We start from the raw sequence: 22,309 nt of genomic DNA on the forward strand, positions 1-22,309 counted from the left end.
GTCTCAGATAGATCCCCATATAGAAACGCATTTTTCACATCTAATTGGTACAAGCTCCAACCATGCTGAACAGCTACTGAGAGAACAAGACGAATGGTACACATCCGTGCAACAGGAGAAAAGGTTTCAAAGAAATCAATACCATATGTCTGAGTATACCCTTTTGCTACTAATATGACCTTGTACCTTTCAATAGAACCATCAGATTTGTACTTTATTGTATATACCCATTTACATCCAACAATGTCAGCATCTGCTAGGGAATCAACTAGATCCCATGTATGCTGAGATACTAAAGCATTTATTTCTTCTTGCATAGCCAGCTTCCAACGATTATCAAGTTCTACCTGCTGATAGTTTAGAGGAATAGTTTCAGCAGATGAGGCTAAAATAAAAGACTTCATCTGATTTCCAATTCTGACATCGGAGACAAAATGAGATATGGGATATAAGGTACATTGTCGTGTCCCCTTTCGTAGAGCAATAGGTCTGTTATCATCATCATGAAGATCATTATTGTCAGTAGAACTTACCTCAGGGGAAGAAGAAGATGAAGGCACTTGCGGAAGTGGAGCTCTACGCACATATACCAATGGAGGATTATGAAATCTAGAAGAGGATGAAGTTTGGTTCGGTAATGAGGGCACGGATTCCAAAGGAAAAGGAGGTATAGGTAATGGAAAAGACTTAGCTGGATCAACCTGCAGTGGGGAACCGATACTAGAGTAATATGGAGTGAATTCCAAGAAAGATACATCTGCACTAATATACTCTCGGCGAGAATTAGGATCATAACATCGATATCCCTTTTGATTTTTGGGATAACCTATAAATATGCATTTTGTAGCTTGAGCAGCTAATTTATCACGGTCAGGGCCAAATTTGTGTACAAAACAAACACATCCAAATATTTTGGAAGAGAAAGAGAAGAGTGGGGTATTGGGTTTTAGGATATCTAATGGAATTTGATCACTCACGGAAGAAGAAGGCATGCGGTTGATCATATAACAAGCAGTGGTAATCGCATCACCCCAGTATAACGCAGGAACATTAGATTGAATCATAATGGTCCGAGCAACATCAAGCAGGTGCCTATGTTTTCGCTCAGCCACCCCATTTTGATGAGAGGAATAGGCACAGGAAGTTGGAGGTTGAATGTCATGATCTTGGTAAAATTGTAACAGAACTTTTAATTTAAACTCAAGAGCATTATCAGGGCGAACAATCTTGACAATAGATTCAAACTGAGTTTTATTTCAAGAATTAAGGATCTGATAATACTTGGAACTTCAGACCGTTCTCTTATTAGAAACACCCATGACAACTTAGAGAAGTCATCAACAATACCAAGATAGTATCGACACTGAGTCCTAGTAGGAATTACTAGGACCCCATACATCTGCATGAAGAAGTTCAAAAACTTTATTACTAGACTGACTCTGACTCAAAGGGAACGAGCTTCGATGATGCTTGCCCAGTTGACATGCTTCACATTGAAATGATGTGGTGGAAGGAATTTGAGGAAAGATCGAACGAAGCTTTGACAATGAAGGGTGACCAAGACGGCGATGCCACTGAACAGGACTGAATGAATGTTCCACTGCAGCATGAACATTACCCATTGGATGATGTAGGTAATAAACTTCATTTGCTTCATAGCCTCCACCAATCTTCTTCCCCGTCAGCAAATCCTGAAAATGACAACCCATCGGATCAAATATTACTCTACAATTTTGTTCTTTTATAAGACAACTAACAGAGAGTAAGCTTTGAGGAAAGTTTGGAGCATGAAGAACATTTTGCAACTGTAATGTGGAGGATATAAAAATATTTCCCTGACCAACAACCGGGGAGGAACTCCCATCGGCTAATGAGACTCCTCGATGAGCATTAATATCCTTTAGATCTGAAAAAACAAGAGAATTTTCACACAAATGTCTGGATGCACCAGAGTCAATAATCCACTTACTGTCAGTTGGATGTAGATGATTTCCTATTAAATAGGCAACACCAGCTACAGGAGGGGAGGAACTCACAGGACGAAGAGCTATCAGCTCATCATATTCAGCACGACTGAGGGTGATACTATTGTCACTTGCAGAGATATTTTCCTGTACCTTTGTTGCCTCGAGAGTAGTAACATTTGCTTTTGGAGCATATGAATTTGATGAAGAAAAGGTTGGCCGGCCATGTTTATCCCAGCACCGATCTTCTAAATGTCCAGATTTTCCACAGAATTTACATTGAAGCTTTCCTCTGCCTCCCATACCTCGTCCTCTGATATTCTGAATATTTCCACGCCCATAACCAGAGGAGACAACTAGAGCCGATGACTGGGTCACAGGCTGTGATTGTGGAAGAGATATCGCAAGTCTACTCAGGCGATTGTATGCATGAGCAAGAGTAGATACATCTGATCCAGTCAACATTTGGACTTTTGCAACAGAGAATTCTGAAGATAAGCCTGTAAGAAACCGAGCAACCATAGTCTGTTCTTGATGATCCTTCTGCTTCGAACAACAAAGAGGCTTGTGAGCATTGAGTCTTTCAAATGCAGCTTTTACTGATGCATAATACTGGGCCAAGGTCTGATCTCCCTGTTGTAAATTATATATCTCATGTTCGACTTGCAGGATACGACTCACATTAGTCTTTTGTGAATACGTATCTCTAAGATTGTCCCACATCTGTTTGGCTGTATTATAATAAATTAAACCATCTGCAATATGGGTTTCGACACTATTCATGATCCATGACATAACTATGTCATTATCTTCATCCCAGGTCACATATTTTCCCACTTTTTCAGTGGGTTCTTCTTCCAACAAAATATGTTTTCTACGATGTCTAGATACCAACATCATGAACATTCTGGACCACCTGGCATAGTTAGTTCCATTCAACCTTACAGAAGATCCGTACGAAAAGGGATTGGCAAATGCCTTATATTCTTCAATATTTTCCAATTTGGAATCACATTTCGAAGTTTCAGCCATACTGAAGATATACTTCTGTTTCAACAGAGAAAAAATCTGGACAAACTTCAATCAACACAGGGAATAGCGTGTGTTGCACTCACACGACAACCAGCAGTTGTTCACACACACAAAACCACGACAGTAAGAAACAGCAGCCCACAACAAGCGTAATTTCCCAACACAGCAGGGAATCAAGCCTGCAATTTTCACGACAGTAGTGAACAGCAGCCCACACACATGAATAATAGTACTAATTTTTTTTTCAGCACAGCAGGGAGTCACGACCAACATAACTCTGCATATGCATAAATTGAATCATAACATAGGCTGCTCCCAGACATATAGAGCTCGACAGTCATATCTCAATCACCAGCACAGCACAACAAGTGCGATTGCTGTTTCTCCCAAATAACAAGAAGTCACGACAGAAACAAAAAACTCGACAAGAAGATTGTTGCCAAAGCCCAAACATCAGGATATTACGGCCATAAAACTTGGCAATCAAAACATCATGGCAGGAAATCACGACAGGGATATCACGACAACAGGGAATCACTACAGGGATATCACGGCAACAGGAATCACGGCAACAGGGATCACGGCAACAGGGATATCACGGCAACAGGAATCACGGCAGGGATATCACGGCAACAGGGAATCACGGCAGGGATATCACGGCAACAGGAATCACGATAGAGATATCACGGCAACAGGGAATCACGGCAACAGAAAAAAAACAGGAAACGAGGAGCACGCATCCTGTTCCCTTAGATCTGATGACAGATCTGGGCCATGACCTTGGTCAAAACCCAGATCTGTTATCAGATCTTACACAGAAACATAAACAGCTGACCTGGAAAAAAAAATTTCGTTGGTGTAGAAAGAAACTCGGCAACAGTTTGATCACGATCGATTAAGCTCCCACGATCGATGCTCTGATACCATGTAGAAGGATGCACCACACCCTAGGTAGAGAGAGAGATGGGAGAGAGAGAGAGAGAGAGAGAGAGACGGCTGCACATGTAGAGAAACTCGTTAATTAACATTAGGGCTCTCTCTATGTTAAATAGAGAGAGGCCAAAATAATAAATTACATCTAAGTCCCTTATTTAATAAAACTTTCAAATAACCTCCAAACTAAGAAGGTTTAAACTTAAACCACCTACTTTCAACAGTTTTGATTGCACTGTTCCATGATGCCACGGGTTGTGGTCCCGTGAAGGGCTTTGCAAGCTTATGTTATTAATTATGCATGTTGAATTACAAAGTGAAAGAAATGAATTAATAACAAGATAAAAGAAAGTAAAAAACAATGTAATTTATGTTTCTTTGATGTCCCTTCTTTAGTGTGAGAATATTGGATATTGCGGTTTTTGGAAAACCGTGAAGATACTAAAACTTCGTGTGCGTTGTTGTTACCCCTGAACCCGATATTGAGGTTCTTCTCCTGGCCACAGTTTTAGGGAGAGTCTGCCACTTTGCCTGTGAGTGGTGTGTAGACACAGCTGTTGTTTTTGTAACGCCCCAAAAATCCAGGACTTGTAACTTTTATAATAGCTTTGAAATCATACAATTATCAGAGTCTAAATAGTACTTCAGCGGAAAATGATATTTTTAAAACAACAAGTCGATGGAACTTGAGCGCATTAGAGCGTAAACTTTTCTTTACCGAATTCCGCACAACTATTGAAATCAAAGGGTTTTAAAATACAATTTCAATGATTTATAATTTGTTTGTTGAAACCAAGAAGTTTACCAAAACAGTTTTAGTAACTCAAGGTTTAATAAAAAGAGAAATTTGAAATACACTTTATACCAAATTTACCAACATGTCCTCAGGAGCGAAACGTCAGAGAAGGTGCTCTATCTTGAACTCATCGCGCCATCGTGTCATCGCAGAGTGTATCACCTATACATCACATGCCCATAAAATGGGTCAGTTTCACTAAAAACTGGTAGGTACACATACAGGACGGTATAGAACATAGTTAAGCAAAATAATTTAATATGTCAAGTAGACAGGCAATTATATAGCGATTTAATTTCAACAGATTCATAGAACAACTATCATGAGTAAAATGCTAAAACTAATACAAGCATTTCACTGGCACAAGTAGGCTAACTATTACAAGCAAAGCACTGCATAAGAAAGTTAACTAGCAAAATACAATGTTTCATCAACCACACACACAATTCCATAAGTATTGAACATGTTGTACCCTATAACTTTCATACGTGCATAACTGAACACATTGTGTGATCGGATTTAAATTATGTTTCGATATTAACTGGCCAAGCGGGTACGCACAAGGCACGACTCTAGAAACAGCCTAGACTGATCCGGGGGTTTATTATGCTATGTATTTTATGATAACCCGGATAGCTGACTGAGTCCGCACCTAAGGGGACGGTCGGTGACCAAGAGAGAAATCCCCAAAGCCGCATAAACAATGGATGCATCCCAAACATGGAGAGCTACCACCTAGGATAATTATGGTAGTCTCATTCCCCTAACTCCGATGACTGGAGAAGCTGAGTCTTTTGCTCGTAACTGCCATTAATGGCTTGTCCATCGAAGTTTTGTACCTTCCTGTCCTCTCTCCTGACAAGAGTTAGCGATTCGAATGAGTACATCAGGGGTAGTTAACTGAAGACCCATTCTACATACTCTGGTCTTTCGACCAACTCGAGTATCTTGAAAACATCACTTATTTAGGTGATCACAACATTTTGTTATTTGCACTCATCGAGGTTGCCACAACCTACTCATCCAATCATCGCAACGTAAGAAGACGTATTTGTCAAAAAGTATGGTCGTACTTGTCAAAAGTACGATTACGATGAAAGGGAAATGGTTCCACAAAAGAAACCCCAACAGATATTATTTGCAAAAGAATTAATACAACCCAGCCTGGCAAGATAAGTCTTGAATTCACTTCAACAACATTTTTCATATTTAATGATGCAAGGACATCTCGGATCTCTCGTCCGATCAACAAAGTACTTAACATGTTGTGCATGTCTAAAAGTACGCTATACTGAACCAGGGAGGTGTGTGGGCTTCTCAAAAGGAACACCCAACACAACTTCATAACGATCCAAAGAATAAAGGAGTGCTCATTTGACACGATTCATCCTTAAAAGCCATAATGCCACATTAAGTCATTCACAAAAGGCACATCACTATCAATCTTGCATCCAAAATTTATCTTAGTATCGACATGTGACACTAGATTGATAAATAAAGAATGGGTCCTTCAACAGAACCCCACTCATCCATAGGCTCATGCCCCTGATCGGGGTTATTCGAATTGGGTCGCAACTCGAATCGGGGTTATAAAATATTTCTCCCAAGTGTGTGGACCTGGGAGGGCCTATATGTGACTTCGAAATCCGACACGACTTAAAACTTAACTTTGCAAAAGCTGTGTATTTTGAAGAGCCCTGGGTTTGCAGAAGGCAATCCTCTTTAAAAGAACTATAGCACACAAGTGCAACTTCTAGTGTTTCGAAAATAAGTGATAACAGGATAGGCACAAGACTACATTTATGTAAGTACATATTTACCATGAGTGTGAGCATATGCAGGTTATAACATGTCAACAAACAACTCTCGACTTGCGATGCCGCACATCGAGGGAAAAGCAGCATAAATAATACACGAGGTACCAAAACCATACATTGACCACTTAGATAGGCAAACACATAAGGTCATAAGTAATACATGAGACACGAAGTCGTACCTCACTCAAAGGAAACGTGCAGGCAAAAATATATGCAAGCAAACGAGAGCATAGGTATTGCACGAAGTATGAAACCACACCTCAAACTCATAAGCAACTATGCAAAATAATGATCGAAGAATGAAATTGTACCTCAACCCATGAGCATACAAACATGATAATACGCAATGCAGAAGCAAATATAACTCTAAGCATATCTAGCATGGCATCTTAATCATTTCAACTTAAATACGTTTATCAATTGCCCTTTTGTGCGACTTTACCCTACATCGGGATGTCGTGCAGCTGCGTACGTCGACGGGTGTGGATGATACGAGGGTCGGGCCGCGGAGCGCGAACTGGACTCGTTGCGTAAATCTGCAAGAGTGAAATATTCAATTATGCTAATATAATTAATGGTGAGACGGGGGCAAGGGTAGGATTAGGCGGCAGGGAGTGATCCCCCGATTGTGGACGACAACGGGGCGACAGGGAATGAGCAACTGTCAAAAACAGCGAGGCGGCAGGGAGCTAGCCCCCCGCAGACAGCACTGAAGCGGCAGGGGTCGCACCTCTGTCGACAGCACTGAAGCGGCAGGGTCGCACCCCTGCCGACGGCAGCGAAGCGGCAGGGGGCTAGCCCCTGCCGACAGCACTGAAGCGGCAGGGGTCGCGCCCCTGCCGACAGCACTGAAGCGGCAGGAGTCGCACCCCTGCCGACAGCAGCGAAGCGGTAGGGAGCTAGCCCCTGCCGACAGCAACGAATCGGCAAGGGGGCTAGCCCCTACCGACAGCACTAAAGCGACAGGGGTCGCACCCCTGCCGACAGCATTGAAACGACAGGGGGTCGCACCCCTGCCGACGACAACGAATCGGCAGGGGTCGAGCCCCTGCCGACGACAGCGAATCGGCAGGGGCCGAGCCCCTGCCGTCCGACGAAAGGACGATGGCAGGGGGACAAACCCCTACCGAAGAGAGAGAGAGAGAGAGAGATCGGGGCGAGGGGGTGTCGCAGGGGCCATTGGCCCCCTGCCGGCACTCCGGCGACCCCCCCCCCCCCCATGGAGGAAAAAGGGGACGACAGGGGCTCGTAGGCCACCTGTCGGGCCTCCGATGGGCACAGGGGAGGTGGGAGGCGCAGCAGGGGTCGTGCGCCGCCTGTCGGCCTCCCGGCAAGGTGACAGAGAGGGGGGTGAGGGGGAGAAGAGGGAGGAGACAACGTACCTGGGAAGAGGCCGACGACGATGGCTGGAGTCGTCGATCGACGTTGGTGGGGGTTGCAACAGCGGCGGCACTGGACGCGTGCGCAGGGAAGAAGGAGACGCAAGGGGGAGGTGTGCCTCCCCTTGTCCTCCACTGGTGCTCTTAAAGAGCTCGTGGGAGGATGCGTGAAATCGGGAAACCCCGATTTCCATCCTTATCGGGTTGAAAAAAGGGGGGGCGGGGGGTTGCGGCGCACAGAGGAACGGGTTTTTCTCAAAACCCTTTCTCCTGTGTCGGGTTTTAAAACCCTAACGGCGATGGGCCCGCGACCCGGTCCGGGTCCGAATTTTTTTTTTTAAATGCGGGTTTTACAGTTTTGGTATGCCAAGAAAAGTGGTACTTGGGAATGTCGATATTCTGATGAATGGTGTTGTTTCCTGATATTGGCCGAGGGCTAAGTTTGAAACTCAGTAATAAAATACAAATTGTGTGCTAAGTTATCCTATGAACCTAACTTGACCTTAAGAATTTTACCCGTTTTGAGTATCCGCGGGCAGTGGTACTAAAAAGTGAAACTTAAATGCATGTGCATCCTAATAGGAACATGCATATGAAAGAAAACTTGATTAAAGATAATAAATTATGCATGCATTGCATTGAAATCATGCATATTCTTGTTATGCATTATATCATACATATTTACTTGTTTCCTTAATTGTAATATATTGATGAATGCATGATGTTGTTCCTTAATGCATTTAAATGTCTTTAATACTTAAATTGTGATCTCTATTGTTATTAAATGTTCTCTCATGCTTAATAAATATTCTCAATTGCATGAATGATTATTTAAATTATGAATGTGTTATATTTATGTCCCCTTAAAATATTGCATGCATCCTATTTATGTTCTTTGTTCTTATTTGACTCATTAGAGGGACTTGTACGCAAGATTCTTTGGATTCTGACACTCTGCTTTTTGTGTTTTTCGCAACCTCAGATGCCTAGTGGGGTGACTTGCTTCTGAAAAGAGTCACGAGGGGACTACACGACTGCAGGGCAGATTCTTGGAATGACATGGCTCTTTCCTTTGCTTTCTTTACTTCATTTACTTATGTCTCAGACTCTTTATATTTGAATAAATAAAGTTTATTTGATTTGGTTTAGTATGAAAGATGAGTATAAGATCCTTTGTGGTGGTGGTGGTTGTGTTTAATTGTAAGGCCCCAAGTCTCTGGGATTGTTTTTGCACTTGTTGGAAAAAAAATGCTACTTTTTCTTGGGTATGAGTTGGGGTTGTTACACTCGGGATCTGTGGATGAGATTTTAAGGTGTGTGAGTCTAGATATGAAAGAACACACGGTTAAAATCTTAAAGGTCGATTCATCATGGTTTGAAAACGAAAATATATAGAAGACAATCTAAAATCTAAAATTTTCTAGAACACATTCTGTCAAATAACAGAAAGAGTATGTGTTTTAAGAATTTTAGCCCTCTACTGAAATTAGATTAAATTCTAGATTTTTATGGGCTTGAATATGACATAACAAGTCACCCACATTAAAAATCCTAGCATCTAATTCTTCATGAATAATTTATAACTGATTTTTCATTGAAGAGCCAGAATTGGATAAGACTGTTCTATGATAAAAAACCAGTCTGTGTTACAGAAATTTTATTTCATCATCTGTAACGAGTTAAGGTCTGGGTTTTTGCCTGTATACAGGTAATACATGTAAGAACCTTTAGTTAAAATACTAAAGCCTAAATCGTTTTGTATGATTTATGACAATTTCTAATGACAGTTAAATTTTTGTGTTATCAATCACGAATTAGGGGATTATTTTGTTGAATGCATGAAATAGTTCCAAAAGTGAAGTAGATGAATATGTGATAATTCCAAAAGTGAACAAATAACAAGGGTAAAGATCATGTTTCTATCGTCTAAATCTCATTTATTGGTGGTTAATGCTCAATTACTCATTTCTGACTAACAAGGGTAAAATTGGTACTTTTAAAACTATTTCAAATATTTAACAATCAATTATATTACTTTTGATCAAAAACATGTTTTTAAGAGTTTTGTAAAATATTGGTGTGATATCATTGAATTTTAGAATTTACTAGATGAATTTAGCAAGTTAAAAATATTAATTTTTAACCAAGGAGCATTTTTGTCATTTTAATCAAAAGTACTATTTAAAATATTTAATATATATTTTGCAGTAACCAAATTTGTTGAGATGGAGATGTTGGTCTATGCAGCGTTTTCTGCTCAACACTTAATATTTATTGGTGGTTCACCCTATCTTTATGGATTTTTGGGGATTTCATATTTTTAGAGCTTTTGGCATTTTTTACCGCGCACCAAGTGTTCGGTGCATCGTTGCTTGAGTGATCTTTGTGGATTTCAAAACCCCTCGGTCTTTTGGGTTTCAATTTATTTTTCTTCACATTATTAAAGTAAGTTTCCTTAACTGAACTTGTAGAGAGCATGTTTAGGCACTAATGGCGTAAGGATGATGTTGTTGTGCTAAATACTTCACTGAATTGCAAATACAAGTTATGCGTACACACCGCACGTAGTCGTGGATATCTAGGGGTGCTATGGTTGCCTATATGTTTAACGGATTTGAGTGCAGGATATACTAAAAAGTGATACGCTAAGTATCAAAATAGCGATAAGCCAATGTGCATTGAATCCAATGTAATGTGAAATGCAAATCGGGTAAATGGGTAAATACGTGGTGCAAATAAATCACCCAATAAATTTATTTTTATTGTATGCAATATTTTCCTACTCACACACCACTTGCTTGTGGATATCTAGGACTGTTGTGATTGTAGTTCAGAGATCATACTGAGCACGATTTGAATATATGAGAATAGAAGTGATTTTCTTATAGTAGTTCGGAAATCATGCACGTCATGATTATAGATAGCGGAATATAGAGTGTGTTTGTTGCAGGTACATGTTTGAGCATGCATTTGTGTGTGAATGAATGTTGCATAAATTGATGTGTTTGACATGACCATATTAAATGATAGTGTGAAATAATAATTGTGTAATCATGCACAAAAGCATGAGCGATAGAATCATGTTCATGATAGGATCATGCAAATACTGTTATGCATAGACTGATACATGTCGTGCTCTCATGAACGAACCATGATTTGTGTGGATGCTATTAAATATATATATATATATATATATATTTATATATTAATATATATATATATTATGTGTGAGACACATTATGCATGAAATGTTTGCTTTTCATATTGATTCATATGGTGAAACAATGCATATATGACTTGAATCCTGTGTGCATAACTTGAACTACATAGAAGTTACGTATGTTGAGGTTTAGTTGCTTCATATTATGAAATGTGCATGTTCACGTATGCATGCATAGAATTCATGTTTTGTTTACGCAATATTCGAGGTTCAATTTACGAAATGCAATGTTCCTTGTGTCGATGATATGATGCGTAAGATAATATGCTTATGTATGATATGATTTAAATGTCACGTCATATGAAATTATAAATGCATGCGATAAATGTTTAAGTTCAATAGTGAAATATGGTTCATGGAACCTTATTAGATAAATGTGTGATTTTATGATTTAAGTGTCATATGAAGTAATGATGCATATTGATTGTATACATGCTTGTGCCTGTGTTGGTGATTATCGACTTTGAGAGTTGTCAATTGCATTGATAGCTTTCACTAGATATGGTACTCGTAGAGGAATTGTTCCCAAAGGATTCTCTGTGAGGGTTTGCATGACCAGATCAGGTAATCCAGCTAGAGTGGTAAGTCTCTGTGAGGAAGTGCATTGTCTAAGAGCGGGTGGCCAGCGAAGACGGTATATCCTTGTAAAGAAGTGCATTATCCAAGGTCAGGCAGACCACCCATCTAGGGCGATAACTCCTTGTGAGGTTGTACATTTTCCAGACCAAGCGATCTAGTGTGGATCTTGTGAATATTTATATGATTAAATAAAATGTTATGATGAATTATGATGATCTTCTGAGTTGATTGAGATAGTTATGAATCTGTAGATTTGGTTTTTCTGTTGTAGCATGATTATATAATGAACTCAGATGTGAGAATTAGATCATTATTGAGTTTAGATCTTGATATGAGGTTATGATTGTAACGCTTATGTTAGCGTATAGGTGAATGACACATCACGCCTACAAATGACTAGTTTTGACGTATTAGGTGAATGATACATCACGCCTACATAGTTTCATTGCAAATGATTGTTTGAGTGAATATATCACACCTATGTATCATGAATATCTAACTAAATTACTTAGAAGGTATCTGTGTGTGTTTCACGTTGTCAAATGTGATTTGAGTTATTGTTTATAAGAATTATGAATACATTTGAAAATGAAGTAATGATCTGAATGTCTTAGATGCATAAATATATTTATGCGATGACTTGTATGACTTGAATACATATAGATTATGCTTTATTATGTGAGTTAAGGTTGAATAGAATATTAAGTGATAAAATATTTTTAAATGCTTTATGTTCGAATGCTTCAAATGAATGACTCGTAGGACATTGTTCCCTTATCTATCACTTGACGGTTGATGAATAATATATCACGTCTTTACCTTTAAATGCTTGATATGTTTTCTTTAAGTTTGAGTTTGGGTTGCTTTACCAGACTTTAGCGAGTCTGACCTCGTTTTATGAGATACAGGTAATGCAGGTAAAATATGATGAGTAGTTGAAGCGAAGGACTGATCGAACTGCATCTTCGAGGGTCCACTCTTACCTTGCGATCCTGGTAGACATGATCTTTTTATTTTAAGAAACTATTGTTTTTATACTCTAATTTGAAATGAAATTAAAATTCTTCATATTCCAGTCTTATATTGTACGTGGTTTGAAATGTGTATATCCCGTACATTTTGCTTTGATTGTCATCTTTAGTGTAACCCCGCCGAAAGTCAACTATTTTTTAAAATCGTTTCCGCATTATAAGATTTGATTTACTTATACTTATCAAAAAAAATTGGTCTCGAAATTTCAATATTTGAACAATAATTAAGGTTAAAATTTTGAGTGTTACACCTAAACTGACCCGACCCAGCACAATGCAGCGTACCCGCACTACGCCTGGTACCAGTACCCATGTCGATGCATGTTGACATGAGAATGGCACTCGATCTACCATGTCATGATGTCATATATATATATATAGAGAGAGAGAGAGTTGTCTTGGCCTGTCGGGTACACCGCTATCGTTGTCGGTGAAAGAGAAGCAGGATCTCTCCCTCCCGCACGGGCAAAAGAAGAAGAGGAAGCCAGGTACGCATCCCCCCCCTCCTCTTTCTCTGTAACGCCCCAAAAATCCAGGACTTGTAACTTTTTAGAAAAGTTTAGAAAGCTTTGAAATCATACAATAATCAGAGTTTAAATAATACTTAAGCGGAAAATGATATTTTTTTAAAACCACAAGTCAATGTACCTTGAGCACATTACAGCGTAAACTTTCCTTTTGTCAAATCTCGCACAACCATTGAAATCAAATGGTTTCGAAATGGAGTTTCAATAATTGAGAATTCGTTTGTTGAAACCAAGAAGAAGCTTACCAAAACAGTTTTATTAACTCATGGTTTAATAAAAGAGAAATTTTGAGACACACTTTATACCAATTTACCAATCATGCCCTTAAGAGCGAAACGTCAGGGAAAAAGCTCTATCTTGATCTCATCACGCCATCGTGCCATCGCAGACTGTATTACCTATCCAAAACCTACCCATAAAATGGGTCAGTTTCACTAAAAACTGGTAGGTGCACAGACATGACAATATTGAACATAATTAAGCAGAATAATTTAATATGTCAAGTAGACAGACAATTATATAGCAATTTAATTTCAACGGATTCACAGAGCAATTATCATGAACACAATGTAAAAATTATTACAAGCATTTTACTGACACAAGTAGGCTAACTATTACAAGCAAAGCACTGCACAAGAAAGTTAACTAGCAAAATACAATGCTTCATCAACCACACACACAATTCCATAAGTATTGAACCTGTTGTACCCTATAACTTTCATACGTGCATAACTCAACAAATTGTGTGATCAGATTATGTTTTGATATTAACTGGCCAAGCGGGTACGCACAAGGCACGACTCTAGAAACAGCCTAGACTGATCCGGGGGTTTATTATGCTATGTATTTTATGATAACCCGGATAGCTGACTGAGTCCGCACCTAAGGGGACGGTCGGTGACCAAGAGAGAAATCCCCAAAGCCGCATAAACAATGGATGCATCCCAAACATGGAGAGCTACCACCTAGGATAATTATGGTAGTCTCATTCCCCTAACTCCGATGACTGGGGAAGCCGAGTCTTTTGCTCGTAACTGCCATTAATGGCCTGTCCATCGAAGTTTTGTACCTTCCTGTCCTCTCTCCTGACAGGAGTCAGCGATTCGAATGAGTACATCAGGGGTAGTTAACTGAAGACCCATTCTACATACTCTGGTCTTTCGACCCACTCGAGTATCTTGCCTGTGAAGGCGAAAACATCACTTATTTAAGTGATCACAACATTTTGTTATTTGCGCTCATCGAGGTTGCCACAACCTACTCATCCAATCATCGCAACGTAAGAAGACATACTTGTCAAAAAGTACGGTCGTACATGTCATAAGTACGACTACGATGAAAGGGATATGGTTCCACAAAAGAAACCCCAACAGATATTATCTGCAAAAGAATGAATACAACACAGCCTAGCAAGATAAGTCTTGAATTCACTTCAACGACATTTTTCATATGATGCAAGGTCATCTCGGATCTCTCGTCTGATCAACAAAGTACTTAACATGTTGTGCATGTCTAAAAGTACGCTATACTGAACCGGGGAGGTCTGTGGGCTTCTCAAAAGGAATACCCAACACACAACTTCATAACAATTCAAAGAAATAGGAGTGCTCATTTGGCACAATTCATCCTTAAAAGCCATAATGCCACATTAAGTCATTCACGCAAGGCACAACACTATCAATCTTGCATCCAAAATTTATCTTAGTATCGACATGTGACACTAGATTGATAAATAAAGAATGGGTCCTTCAACAGAACCCCACTCATTCATATGCTCATGCCCCCTGATCGGGGTTATTCAAAATGAGACGCAACTTGAATCAAGGTTATAAAACATTTCTCCCAAGTGTGTGGACTTGGGAGGGGCCAAATGTGACTTCGCAATCCTGCAAGACCTAAAACTTAACTTTGCAAAAGCTGTGCAATTTGAAGAGCACTAGGTTGACAGGAGGAAACTCGCTTTTAAAGAACTACAACACACAAACACAACTTCTAGTGTTTTGAAAACAAGTGATATCAGGATAGGCACAAGACTACGTTTATGTAAGTACATATTTACCATAAATATGAGCATATGCAGGTTATAACCTGACAACAAGCAACTCTCAACTTGCAATGCCGCACATCGAGCGAAACGCACATAAGTAACACACGAGGTACCAAAACCATACCTTGACCAGTTAGATAGGCAAACACATAAGGTCATAAGTAATACACGAGACACGAAGTCGTACCTCACTCAAAGGAAACGTGCAGGCAAAAATGTATGCAAGCAAAGAAGGGCATATGTATTTTAAGAAATACGAAACCACACCTCAACTCATAAGCAACTATGCAAAATAATGATCGAAGAATGAAATTGTACATCGACCCATAGGAACGTACAGGCAAGTATATATGCAAGCAATTAAGGGCATGAGTATTGCAAAAAGTACGAAACCACCTTCAACCACATAAGCAAATACGCAAATTAATACTCGAAGAGTACAACCGTACCCGAACTCATAATTATGCAGACAAGAAAATATGCAATGCAAAAGCAATATAAATTTAAGTATATCCAGCATGAACATCTTAATTATTTTAACTTAATTAGGTTCATCAATTGCCCTTTGTGCGACTTTACCCTACCTTGGGATGTCGTGCAGCTGCGTACGCCTACGCGTGAGGATAATACGAGGGTTGAGCAGCGGAGCACGATCGGGACCTGTTGCATAAATATGCAAGAGTGTTAAATATTCAATTATGTTAATATAATTAATGGTGCAACGGGGCAAGGGTAGAATTAGGCGAAGGCGGCACCGACGACAACGGAGCGACAGGGAATGAGCCACTGTCAAAAACAGCGAGGCGGCAGGGGGTCAGCCCCTGCCGACAGCAACGAGGCGGCAGGGGGCCTACCCCTGCCGACAGCAACGAAGCGGCAGGGGCTGAGCCCCTGCCGACCGCAACGAAACAGCAGGGGTTGAGCCCCTGTCGACAGCCACGAAACGGCAGGGGGGCCAGCCCCTGCCGACAACACGAGACGACAGGGGACCAGCCCCTGCCGGCAGCATCGATGCGGCAGGGGAGGCAGCCCCTATCGACAGCCACGAGACGGCAGGGCTAGCCCCTGCCGACAGCAACAAGGAGGCAGGGGCCAGCCCCTGCCGACAGAGAGAGGGAGAGAGCTCGGGACGGGGGTGACAGGGGGACAAGCCCCTGCGTGCAGAGAATCAAGGGGCGGCAGGGGGTTATCCCCTGCCCTCCCAGAAGCCAAGAGGCGGCAGGGGGTGAGTCTCTGTCAGCCCAACAAAACAAAGGGCGACAAGGGCATTGCCCCTGCCAGCCGAGATAGGAAGGCGGCAGGGGCACTACCCCTGCGCGCCAAAACCCCAGAGGCAGCAGGGCGAGCCCCTGCCTGCCGGGAAACATGAAGGGGCAGGGGCATTGCCCCTGCCTACAGGTGATCTAGGGGTGGCAGGGGGACTGACCCCTGCCAGAAAAAGAGAGATCGGGGCGGGGGTGACAGGGAGGGCAACCGACCTCCCGTCGGTTTCCCTATCACCCATAGGGGTGAGGGGGTGTCGCAGGGGCCATTGGTCCCCTGCCGGCACTCCGGCGCACCCCCAGAGGGAAGAGGGGACGACAGAGGTCCCATAGGCCACCTGTCGGGCCCCCGATGGGCACAGGGAAGGTGGGAGGCCGCGGCAGGGGCTGTGAGCCGCCTGTCGGCCTCCCGGCGAGGTGACAGAGAGGGGGGTGAGGAAGAGAAGAGGGAGGAGGAGAAGTGGCGTACCTGGGAGGCGGTGGCCGGCGTCGGCGTGGGGCGCAGCGACGGCGGCGGTGGAGAGCGCAGAGAAGGAGGAGGGGGTCGTCGCGAGGAGATCGAGGGCGGCGTGCTGGGGGCGAAGGGCTGTGTGCCCTCCACCGCCCCCCTGTAGTGCTTTTAAAAGCCTCAGGGGGGGCGATGAATGGGGAAACCCCGATGGGTTTCCCCTAATCTCCCCGAAATCGAAGGTGGAGGGGGGGAAGGTGTTGCGGCGCTCGAGAAGAGGTTTTCTCAAAATCCCCTTCTCGAGTCGGGTTAACTTAAAACCCTATCGATGGCGGCCCCGGGTCGAGTCCGGACCCGACCCGGCCCGGGTCCGATTTTTTTTTTTTTGAAACGTGGGTTTTACATTCTCTCTCTCTCCTTCTTCCCCCTCTCTAGTTTGGTTTCCCCCCTCTCTCCTCTCTCTTGATTCTCCCGCTTGTCTTTCCCCTTATTCCTATTTCCCTCTCTCTATGGTTTTCCCTCTCGTTTTCCAAACCAGAGAAATGGGAAAGACAGGAACCAGAGAAATGGGAAAGAAAGAGAGAGAGAGTCGAGGGTTTCAAGGGGGGGGGTCATTTTGGTTTTTTTTTTTTGTTTTAGGTTTGAATTAGACCCGACCCGGTGCAATGCAAGACCCAACCCATGACGTACCCGCACTGCGTCCGGTACCAGTACTCGTGTCAACACGGGTACGACTGCCCAAATGGCATGTCACGGTTATATAGGTTAGATTACATAGTTTATAGCCAGTGCATAGCTTGATCCAAAGGATGCCCAATAATTCACCCAATATATGCAGATTTAATTAAGGAACCAGGTTCATCATTTCAGAAAAGAAGGGGTAATCATTATTTTAAAATCAAAAATAGCCCACATATATTTTTTTTTCTCAAACTAATTAGTAACTCATTGAGAACAAAATTGGAGCCAAATATGTTTATCTATTATGAAGCCTAGGTTTAAATGAACTAATACAACAAGCAACATTTAATCATGTCATGAAGCAAAATTTAGTTTATCAGCATATGCAGATACAAGATCATGTGATGCAGGATGCATAGTTCACTTGAACAGTCTGATTTCATGTTTGTTTCCCCTACAGTTAACTATGAAAAAGAGTCCTACCTCAAAAAGTTCAAATGGATTCCCACGCTTGTATACTTGTTCATTCCCCTTGGTTTGAGCATCAGGGAATCGAGAATTAAGCTGTGCCCTCCAACCAATCAGCAGGATTGCTGTACTACCCGCAGAAACTAATATAAAGGTGGCAGGGGGTATATGGCCAGATGTTGATGACCGGATAATCAATCCTAGCTGCCAATAAAAGATGGATATATATTAATACCTACAAAGAGATCTTTTATGAAAATCATTAGATTAATCACCTCAAATGCATATCTGACAATGCTTTTTAAAAATTGAAAAAACAAAAACATGACAGAATAAAGAATTGAATTACAGTATCCAGGATAACATCAGCTAGCCTGTCACATGGATCCTCTAATTTGCTCCCATGTAGTATACCCCCATATGCTATTCCTTAATGGGAAATTGCACACGGATAGTGTCCAGTGCCCGTATGACAAAGAAGATCAACAGGAATTCAAGCATATTAAAAAAATCATTATATTAAATAAGGAACTGGGAGAAGGGCCAGAGAGTTGCTGTTGGCAAATGCCAAAGCCAGGGATACAACAACCACCATGAACATTCATGAATAGGAACTTACATTATTATATACAATGAACAATAAATATTTGTGTATATGGAATTACTGTTCATTTGTTGCTCTGAAAAGCTAACCACAGGTTCTTCTCTAATATTTTGGGCTATCTTCAAGGTATGCAACTAGATAAGGACTTGCATTTCATACAGGAGAAAATTTAATGAAATATGAATCAGTAATCCTGTTATCACTAGACAAAATCACATTAAGGGTAGGATGTAAGACAATCTAAATTAGACTATAGTAGGATTCATTTGAGGTACTTTCCCAGAGGCCACAGCTCAACAACTTTCATACTATGGACTCAGCAATTATTTTTGTTTAAGAAATAATTAATTAAATAGGTAATTCTTCAAGAAAGAAACCATTCCTTCTCATAGGGCTATCAAAGATCAGATTTGGATTATGCCCAACCCAGATCCAATCAGTATCTTGTAATAGATTGGACAAAAGAACCAGATATGACTGGATTTAAACTGTGTTCAGATGGCATAGTCTTGATTAAATTCAAATTGCATTACAATGATTTTCTAGAAGCACTCTGCTTCGAAGGTACAAACCCCAAACCACTGGAAGCATGAGCACGCACTTGAAATAAAAAGGTTTAAACCATTTTACTGGAAGTGGGTATCCTTGTTTATTTTGCAATAATTTAGTAAATGTAATATTATAGATCTGTTAAGAGATTTTATTAGGACAAGTTACAAAGAAATGAATGATATATGTGTGTCTGTGTTCATTTTTGGTTGTTATTCTTAATTTGTGCATCTATTGAACTGTAAAACCTGTGATTTTTTAGTTATAAATAAATAAAGTGAACTTTTTTTATGATAAAGTAAAAAATGTGTCTAGATTTTAAATTTAATTTATTGATGTTTTACATGTTCATTGGCTCATTTCTGGCCAATAAGGGCATAATTGGTATTTTTTAGAATTATTTTGGACAATTAACTATTTAAAATATTAAATTTATAATTAAAACTATATATTTTAGTGAGTTATGACTTATCAAGGTGCTTTCACAGTGTTTTTGAGCTTAACTAGAGGTATTTTGGAAGCTTATGAAAGGATTTTATCAAAAGGGTATTTTGGTCATAAATAATTTAAGTGGATATTTTAATCGAATATAATTATTAATCAAGGAATTTCTAAAACAATAAATTATTTAGAGTTAGAATAGTTATTCATTTTAGCAAAATTTAGGATTTAGTTTTGGAAAAGAAATAGACTTCTAAAATGGACACGAGGACCGTATGGGTTTGGACCTAACTGGGTCGATCCGAAATTTGGTTTTTATGGGATTTTTATAACTAAAGGGGATTAAATTATTCTATTTTTAATCTAGAAATAATATATGTAAGATATGGGATTTTTGTTTAGTTTTTTTTTTTATCTATTTCAATATATAACCCGATTTAGGGTTTTCTGTCAAAATGGATCCAAATCGGATCCGATTTGGACCCGGTTTGAATAGGCGCATAAGTGGGACTAGGTGGGTCCCACTAGAGGCCCCTAACCCCCTTATCCTCTCCTTTCACTCCCAAGGGGGGATCGACACCCATTTTTACTCTTCTTCCTTTAAGTTTTGGAGAAAAATCATCTCCTCTCACTCTCTTTCACACTAGCAGATGACCTAGGGATTCGTGCCACCATTTTCAGATGGGATCTGTCCCTTCCACAGCCACATTGACGCAGAGGTAGGTTTTTCTCCTTCATCTCCTTCTTCTTCCCCTTGTTCTTCTCTCTTTTTGAGGATTTTTCCTTAGCCGATTTCCCTAAATAGGCATTTTTGGGGATTTGTGCTCATTTCCAGCCTTGGGAACTGTGTCCCAGCAGATTTATGCCACCCACTATAAGATCATGTGTTTTCAACTATGTTAAATTCTGAGATTTCAAAAAATATAGCTAAGTATTTTGGTAAAGTTGATAAAATCCTCAGTTTTAGGTGGCATCAGCTAGGTCTGGGTGTGGGCCCATTGACAAAACCTAAACAAGCCAATTAAGATTTAGTAAAGCCTTTTATTTTTTACCTTTAAAATCGAGCGAAATTCATAGGCAAAATTCAGGTAATATATCATTATTTTCCGGTGACATAGACCGAGGCATGGTCGCAAGGTGAGGTTCAAAATGTCTTTATTTTCCGGTGAAAACATCCATGAATGGCTCTATAAGGCAGCCCACTTCTTTACTTGTCATGGAATAGCGCATGATGCAAAGGTAGATGAGGTTGTGGCCCACCTTGAGGGCAGCGCCCTTAGGTGGTATGAATGTGTGGTAACCATGCGTGGTAAGCCCACATGGGAACAATTTATGACCGGGGTCATGAAAAGGTTTGGGTCTACGACCCTAGTTAACTACCATGTGGACTTAAAAAATCTAAAACAAATGGGCAGCCTTGAGGACTACCAAAACGAATTTGAGGAGCTATGCACCTTGCTCCCACACGTGGACTGGGAGACCTTGTTGGGCTCCTACATAGGCGGGCTACGTGAGAAATTGAGGATAGAGGTTCTGACCGCTAATGTGAGGACCCCCGAAGAGGCTTACAAGGTAGCCCGATTGCATGATGAGAAGCGAAAACGGTTGTGGGCTTTGAAGAAGCCACACCGCCTAGCCGACTCGCCTAAGAAAGGGAAAATGAGCAAGCCTAACCCACAGTTTGCTAAGGGATCCTCACCCTCCACTCCAAAAGTCGAGTTCATCTCTCGAGCTCAAAGAGAAGAGCGAATCAAAACGGCCCTTTGTTTTAATTGTAATGAGAAATGGTCAAGAGACCACCAATGTAAAAAAATTCATGTGTACCAAGCGAAAGAAGAAAGTGAGGAAGAAGAGAGGAACTGCACTGAATTGGAGGATGGAGAAGAAAGTGATAGTGATGAGGATCCCGCGCATGGGATCTCTTATCACACCCTTTCGGGAGCTCCTAGCCCACAATCTATGAGAATCTGTGGGAAGACATGTGGCCCAGATCTGGACGTTTTGATAGACATCGGAAGCACTCACAATTTCATTCATGAAAGCCTTGTGCTATCATTGGGGTGCAAATTCAAGGAGCACCTGGCTTTTGACGTAATGACGGGGGACAACTCCCACCTCAAATGTAGAGAGGTGTGCTCCTACGTACCATTAAGGCTTCAAGAGAGTGGCTTCATTGTAGATCTTTATGTGATTCCCATGAGGTGGTCGATGTTGTGTTGGGAATGCATTGGTTGAAGAGCCTTGGCCAAGTAGCTTGGGATTTCTCTTCCATAAAGATGAAATTCGGAAATGAGGGGAAGGAGATCAAGCCTGCGGGTGTCAAGGCCCCCACATCCACCGCCATATTGTCCACGGTTGCACTTAAACTACTCTGAGGCAGTCACACAACCTATCTCCTCACGACCCAATCCATGGACATGAATGAAGGAAAAGCTTCCGCCAAGTTTGTTTCGCCGGAATTGGCAAGGGTACTTATAATATCGCGTATTTTTATACTTAGCCATTTTGAGATGTTTCTCGAAAATTTGGCT

The 22,309-nt window shown here is 41.1% G+C and overlaps 1 protein-coding gene across 1 annotated transcript in view; it reads right to left on the reverse strand.

The window, feature by feature from the left end:
- LOC149837375 (uncharacterized) overlaps positions 1-22,309 on the reverse strand; it is a 47,356-nt gene that overhangs the window by 18,413 nt on the left and 6,634 nt on the right. The window contains exon 4 of the mRNA XM_090006000.1: positions 18,200-18,388. Coding sequence (XP_089862126.1) covers positions 18,200-18,388 — 189 coding nt within the window. The remainder of the gene's footprint in view (positions 1-18,199; positions 18,389-22,309) is intronic.

Source organism: Nuphar pumila, chromosome 5, assembly GCF_984573655.1.
Source record: "Nuphar pumila chromosome 5, dmNupPumi1.hap1.1, whole genome shotgun sequence".
In the NCBI taxonomy this organism is placed as follows: domain Eukaryota; kingdom Viridiplantae; phylum Streptophyta; class Magnoliopsida; order Nymphaeales; family Nymphaeaceae; genus Nuphar; species Nuphar pumila.